At 43.2% G+C, this 7,587-nt stretch overlaps 1 protein-coding gene across 1 annotated transcript; it reads left to right on the top strand.

Annotated features, from left to right (window-relative positions):
* NUDT19 (nudix hydrolase 19) lies at positions 1 to 3,720 on the top strand. The gene is made up of 3 exons (XM_009951398.2): positions 1 to 702; positions 2,192 to 2,399; positions 3,500 to 3,720. Exons 1-3 carry the CDS (start codon positions 1 to 3, stop codon positions 3,718 to 3,720), a joined length of 1,131 nt encoding a protein of 376 aa, XP_009949700.2.
* Positions 3,721 to 7,587: the final 3,867 nt, after the last annotated feature.

Consider the following 7,587-nt stretch of genomic DNA (forward strand, 5'->3'; position numbering starts at 1 on the left):
ATGAACGCGCGGCTGCGGCACTGGAGGGAAGCGGCCACGCTGCTGCTGGCGGCGGGCGCGCCGGCGCGGCTGCCGCGCACCCCGCTCGGCCTCTTTGACTATGAGCTGCTGCTGCTGCAGCGGAGCTCCCGCAGCGGCTTCATGCCCAGCGCCCACGTCTTCCCGGGGGGCCTGGTGGAGGCGGCGGATTTCTCCGCCGACTGGCTGGGGCTGCTACCCGCCTCGCCTCAGTGCGGGCTGGGGCTCGTGAGGCCGCCGCCTCTCGGCAGCAGCCGGGCCCCGCTCTTCGCCACCGACCGGCAGCAGCTGGGCTCGCCGCTGCCGGGGGAAGTCGCCTTCCGCATCTGCGCTATCAGGGAGACTTTCGAGGAAGCGGGAATCCTGCTGCTGGCGCCGGGGTGCGGCCCGGCGGCGGGTGGCGCGCCGGTCCCCCTGCTGCCGGCGGAGCGCTTGCCCCCCGCCGCGGAGCTGAACGAGTGGCGGCGCCGGGTGCAGGAGGACCCGGCCTGCTTCCTGCAGCTGTGCCGGCACCTGGGCTGCGTCCCCAATATTTGGGCGCTGCAGGAGTGGAGCAACTGGCTGACCCCCGTCGGCAGGGCTGGTCGCGGCGGCCGGCGCTACGACACGGCTTTCTACCTGTGCTGCCTGAAGGAGCGGCCGCCCCGCACGGCGCAGGACGACCGAGAGGTGACGGCCTTCCTGGTAAGGGCGCCCGCCGCCGCGCCACAAGGCCCTCGCCGCGCCCCGCCGGCAGCCCGCCGCAGGGACCCACGCAGCCCTCCTCTTCATCGCCCAGCCTCTGGCCTGTTTTCCAGGGCAGATTAAATAGCCGAACACCGCTCCGGCGCTCTCGCCGTCCCTGTAACGCTCCCGTAAAATGTGAGAAAAGGGAAGGGAGTTTTCCTCTTCACGGAGATCCTCTCCCTTGCACATCTCCTTCCAGTCAGTAACTGCCGCTGTCCCCTTCCATCAGTCGTGCAGCTGTAACTGCTGGCAGAAGAGGGTGTCTCTTCGAGGCCATTTACACGAAGTTTTATGACTCGGGATGCGTGCCGTGTAAGATCATTTTCACCTTGAATCACTGTGCCCTTCAAAGGTGGATGACAAATCATCACTCTGTGTACGTTAACTCGTGCAGTACTAACGGCGTATTGCCATTGTACCTAAACATTCAGTGTGCTTGGGGAGATCCACGTGGTACGTACAGAGTGCTCCAGAGCTGCCAGCACTGCTAGGCATTTTTGTCTTTTGCAGTTACTTGAAATGTTTTAAGAAACAAACAAACTTGTTGAAATAGTGTAGTATTAAAACAAATTTTTTTACTTTTTTTTTTTTTACTTTTTTTTTTTTTTAAATTGGAGGGGTAAAACTAAAAAACTTCACAAAGAACCTTCTTAACGACAGCTCAGAGTCAGGTACATTAGGGTCTTTAATCTTTTCTAGAATTCTGAAAAGTTTGAAAGCAAGTTAGAATTAGATGAGAAACCAGACAGTTCTGTAAAAGTTTGGCTAATGATTTTGGTATTACTGATATTTCTGTATTTTTTAACAGATATTGCCACAGAAATATAAAAGTACCTGAGCTCTCTTATCTTCAAAAGAGTTCATGTTTGGCATAGTTCTATTAGTAACTGCATAAATCTACTGCAAATGTTTATACACGCATTTATATTACCAAACCCACCACGTGAGACAAAGTGAAGATTACCAATAGTTTAAACCTGCAGAACAACGCAATGTTTCAGCACGAATAGCTGGCTGTTGTGCTCTGAAATGTGTACAGGAAGCAGATGTTTGGAGGTGCTTTTAATTCTTGAAGCATCAGTAGCAACCTCTGGTAACCGCGTGCACACTGAGTTTAATTTTTTTCCTCTTGGTTTCAGTAGACTTTAAGTCAGGGTCCAAAAACAAGTCTGTTTCCAAACTTTGCATGCCTATGTGTAATATAAACACTTATTTTTATACGAAAAAGAGTACTTTTAATAGATTGCTTATGTTTTACATTTTTAAAAAATTTCTTTGTTGTTGTTATTTTGGTATAGTTTAAACATGCTTTTTACTGTGTTCAGAAAATACGGACTGTTGCAAGCTCTTTTTCTGTAAAGACTTCCTTGCTAATGGCTTTTAAAGTTACAGATACTTTCTATCTGCTGATGAAACTATTCTTTCAAGGCTTGTTTTCACCTTACAGTGGTCATCACCTCCAGAAGCCATTGAAAGCTTTAAATCTCAAGAAATATGGTTGGCTCCACCTCAGTTCTATGAATTGTGCAGGCTGTGCAACTTCTCTTCGCTCCATGAGTTACACAAGTTCAGCTCTGATCGAGCTCTGGAGGGATGTGAATGTTGGATGCCTGTGATATTAAATGCTTCAGATGGCTTCATTCAGCTTTTGCCAGGTATGAAAACAGATAAACGTTCTTTTAAATATATAAAATATTATAAATATATAAAATCTTTTAAATATGTAAAATGGTAATTGCCACGTACTCAAGCCACATGTCAAAAACCATTTACACCTTTAAGGAAAAATATTCTTTTAAGTCAAGTTACTGCACGCTTTTTCTGCTGTTGAGCTTCCTTCTTTGATAGGGTTTGTAATGGGTCAGAGACAAGCTACTGAGGCAGACAGCATAGTTATTTCTGTACTTACTCATAAGCTCATTGTCTCATATGGTTGCCATTATATTGCATTTATTTATGAAGAAATCCTAGCATTTCGATGTTCTTTTAACTTGAAGGATGTAGTAGAACTCCTCCTATTTAGTCCTTTTCAGGGGGAATTCTCTTTTACTTCAGTTAACCATCTGTCTTTTTTTCGGGCAAGGGGATAAGCACAGCTGCAGTGCTAGGGCAGCGATCTAAAAAGATACACTATTCATTTTCCTCCTGCCCCTTCTCCTACTTAAGTCTCTTTCATTCCTGAAACAAAATCATATACATTTCTGCCTTCTCTTTAAGAAAAGCTGCATGTACTTATTATCTTCTGCTTCTTTAGTTTGCTTTTCATTATACTTTCTCCTTTTTTTGCACAACTGACCTCTAGAATTTCTGTATTTGTAGTATCTTAGTGTTTTTGCACAAGAGTAACATGCATTTATATGGTAAAACACTTTTCTCCAACAAAGTAAGTTTCTATCCTTAGTCCTACTGCAGCCTGTCTTTATACACTTGAAAGTATCTGTTTTGTTCTCCACCTATATAAATTCCTATCTGACCAGACTATGATTATAGTGTATTAATATTACCAGGAACACTGGAACATTAAATCACGCTTCAAATGTGCCCTGCAGTATCACTGACAGATACTTCAGAAATTTATGGCTGTATGTTTAAATCTGAAGATGTTTAGAGGCAATTTCCTATCGTATAGTGAAATATATTCCCACTGAGTTTCATGTCCTGATAAATATTTAAAAATTGGTAGTGTCACTCAATCAAAAGGCTGAAAAATAAGGTAGACAATGTATAACTAACACTTTTTTTTTTCTGCCCCCAGGAGATGAGTTATATCCAGAAGACCCTGATTATACAGGAGAAAAGAAAATACTCATGTCAACAGATAAGAAGGTTGAAGATCTCATGAAAGAGGGCCGTGTCTTTCACAGGATAGTAATAAAAAGCAGCAACAATCTTGCTGTCTATGTAAATATTCAAGCAAAATATAAACATATGAATCCATTGATGATAGACTGTTCAGTTTACAATAACAGATTATAGTATCTGTTTTTTTAAAGCTAGAGTATTTTTAATTACATACATACTCACTGTGGTTTTGGTCCTTCCCAACTGTTGCCAAATAGTCAGGCCCAACCGTTGCCAAATAGTCAGGAAAATATTCCTCTTGTCCTGTCGAAGCATTTTGTGTGCATGCGGTTAGAGATTTGTGTGTGCCTAACACTTTGAGTCTTTGGAACTGCACGGTTGTGCCAGTAACAATGGTTAGAGGCTACTGACAATTTAACATAACCATGAACTTAATTACTGATTAACTTAAATGCAATTTGATGGTAATTATACTGAGCCATTACCACTTTATCCTACTTACATACTAATTGCAGAATATATTGCAACAGTGGTCTGTTGGGTCACACTGGTCCTTTTCTCACTGAAAATTTAAGTATAATTTTCAGAACAAGTATGGTTTGAGGTGAAGAATTGTTCTACTGTACTTCCTAAAGTTATCCTTTAGACAACTGTAATGTATATCTAGGAATGAATGAAATCTCCCATTCTGTATCTGCTGACATCTCCCAGTCTAATCACTTTCATTTGGGGGAAAACCGGTGTATATGTGTATATATAGATTTATTAGCTAAAATTAACTTTTTTTAAAAAATTACAGAGTTAATGTTTATATATACCTAAATTATTTCTACTAATGGTCATCTATGCAAAACTTTACAATTTTCAAAGGTAGAGATAAATTAGACAAACTTAAGTCATCTGTGAGGTGGAGTGCATTCTCAATGTTCTATTCATGATAATTTTCATCTTCGAGTTGTTAGCAATTTGAACAATAGAAAACTAAATTGCTTAGCTCCAGAAAGATACCAACAACTGCAGGGAATAATATACCACCTTGGTAACACCCACGTCTGTATTTCAACATCCCACATTTCGCTTCTCAACTAATTTGCTAAATACATCTGAGATTCAAGAACTGATTTAAGGATTGCTGCTTGCTTTTTTGTTTTGGACTTTTGGTTGGTTGGTTTCATCTTTTTTGTGCAGTAAGTGGAGTAAATGGAGCAGTGACACAAGTTCTTTATCTGGAAGAATAAAGACTTTGAGATTAGCCAGTTTCAGCCTTTGTTCTTTATATCAATTAAAATCTTCTGCAATATTTTCATTAAATTGAATTGGTTGGTGGCATCCATTTGGATTGGAAAAAAAAGCGTATCTTTCTCTCTGAACACAGACTGTTCTTGGTTTTGCAAACCTTGTTGGAATTTGTATACCTCTGCTAAACATGGATCATGTGAAGCAGTGTATTATGTGTATTGTATATTATCATAGAATAGTTTGGGCTGGAAGGGACCTTTAAAGGTCAGCTAGTCCAATGCCCCTGCAGTGAGCGGGGACATCTTTAACTAGACCAGGTTGCTCAGAGCCCCGTCCAGCCTGATCTTGAATGTTTCCAGGGATGTGGCTTCTATTTCTTCCTTATATCTAGTCTAAATCTGACCCTCTTTTGGTTTAAAACTATTACTCCTTGTCCTACTGCAGTATAGGACTATGATGCAGTATGGTATCTCCTTCAGAATATTCTGGCTAACTCTTCTGAACATGACGACAACAGGAAAATTAAAATGGAGAGTAAAGGAAGCAAAGAAAGTACTCTATATTGCTGTCTTGCATGATTTTTAGCTTTTTGAGATTAACACTGGCCACTGTAGTACTAGGAAGACAGGAGGGAAAGGCATGCTTCTAATCGTATTTGTGGTGTCTATAGTAACAAATATCTTGGCTTCAAAATGATTCAATTATTTATTCATAATGGGCAAAATACATCATCTAAGTAATTGCTAGGCTGTTGTACAATGAGAAGGTACACAAGTCCAAAGAGATACAGCGTTGATTAAGATGTATTGGTTGGGCTGTCTTTCACCTGCATAGAACCAAGATTCCTTATTTTGAGCTGGTGGACAGTAATGCAGCAAGTTAAGGTTATTCTGTCAGCCCAGGGAAGGAGGACACAGAAACCCTTGCAAAACTATTTCTATTTGATTGCTGTTGTATAGCAACAATGGTAACTACTCTATTCTGTTCCTGCAGACAGAGGCTTAAAAAAAACCCCAACCCTATCTGTGATAACTGGTAATAGAATCTTAGAACAGTCTGGGTTGGAAGGGACCATTTAAAGATCATCTAACCCAACACTCCTGCCACGGGCAGGGACACCTTCCACTAGATCAAAGGTTGCTCAAAGCCTCATCCAACCTGACCTTGAACACTGCTGATAGGACATCCACAACTTCTCTGGGCAACCTGCTCCAGTGTCCCACTACACTCACTGTAAAAAATTTCTTCCCTATATCCAATCTAAATCTACTCTTTTCCAGTTTAAAACTATTACCCCTTGTGCAGTGACTACAGGCCCTGATAAAAAGTCTCTCTTCATCTCTCTTATAAGCCCCCCTTTAAGTATTGAAAGGCAACAATCAGGTCTCCCCAGAGCCTTCTCTTCTTCAGGCCAAACATCCCCAATTCTCCTAGCTTTTCTTTACAGGAGAGGTGCTCCAGCCCTCTGACCATCTTCACAGCCCTCCTCTGGACCCACTCAAGTAGGTCCACGTCTTTCTTGTACTGGGTAGCCCAGAGCTCGATGCACTAGTCCAGGGAGGGTCTCACCAGAGAGGATTAGAAGGGCAGAATCAACTCCCTCAACCTGTTGGCTATGCTGCTTTTTCTGCAGCCCAGGACACAGTTGGCTTTCTGGGCTGCACGCGCACATTGACAGCTCATGTCTGATTTTTCATCCACCTGAACCCCCCAGTCCTCTGCAGGGCTGCTCCCAATCCCTTCATCACACAATCTGTACTGATACTGGTGATTATCCCAACCCTGGTACAGGAGCTTACACTTGGCCTCGTTTAACTTCATGTTTCACATGGGCCCACTTGTCACGTCTGTCAGCACCCCTCCAGGTGGCATCCTTTCCCTCCAGCACATCAGCTGCACCACTCAGCTTGGCGTCATATGCAAACTTGCTGAGGGTACATTCAATCGTACTGTCTATGTTATTAATGAAGATATTAAACAGTATTGGTCCCAGTATGGACCCTTGAGGGACACCACTTGTTCCTGGTTTCCATTTGGACATTGAGCCATTGACTGTAACTCTTTGGATGCAGCCATCCAGCCAATTCCTTACCCATCTAACAGCCTATCCGTTGCGGGAGCTGTGTGAGAACACTGGCACGATCAATGTGATCTAACAAGTGAACCTTTATTTGTGTTTTTCAGTGCAATATATAACCCTCGACCACACCCAATAAATACTGATTGGCTTCATCGCAAATAATCGGCCCATAGTCCAACCCGACTGGCCATATTCCAAGTCATGTTTAAGTCACGTTCACAGATGTTCACACCCTTCACACCCATCTTCTTCAGGAATTAAAACTGCGTCATTAATGGCGGCTGTCTCTTCTTCTGCACCTGCAAGATGTTGATGCCCTCTGCACCGGAAGTTGTTTATGCTTTCCGGAGTTCCGGTACGTCCCAGCCCAGGCTCTCTGAAAAGGCTGGATTGTTCACATGTCCCTTATTTTGTAAATATCCTTCCACAATCCGTCAAATCCATCTCTCTCCAATTTAGAAGAAAGAATGTTGTGTGGGACCATGTCAAAGACCTTTGAGAAGTTCAGGTTCTCTTCTCTTGTCCACTCATTCCACCACAGAAGGCCACTGGATTAGTCAGGAACTGTTTGCCCTCAGTGAAACCACATGGGCTGTCTCAAATCACCTCCCTGTCTTCCATATGCTTCAACGTAGCTTCCAGGAGGATCTGTTCCATGATCTTTCCAGACACAGAGATCAGGCTGACTGGTCTGTAGTTCCCAGGGTCCTCCTTCTAATCTT

This window comes from Leptosomus discolor, chromosome 8 (genome assembly GCF_034619465.1).
Source record: "Leptosomus discolor isolate bLepDis1 chromosome 8, bLepDis1.hap2, whole genome shotgun sequence".
NCBI classification, from domain to species: domain Eukaryota; kingdom Metazoa; phylum Chordata; class Aves; order Leptosomiformes; family Leptosomidae; genus Leptosomus; species Leptosomus discolor.

Coding starts and splice junctions, on each gene's coding strand:
- NUDT19 (XM_009951398.2), top strand. CDS start 1: ATGAACGCGCGGCTGCGGCACTGGAGGGAAGCGGCCACGCTGCTGCTG. Junction 703..2,191: donor GAGAGGTGACGGCCTTCCTG/GTAAGGGCGCCC, acceptor TTCACCTTACAG/TGGTCATCACCTCCAGAAGC. Junction 2,400..3,499: donor CTTCATTCAGCTTTTGCCAG/GTATGAAAACAG, acceptor TTCTGCCCCCAG/GAGATGAGTTATATCCAGAA.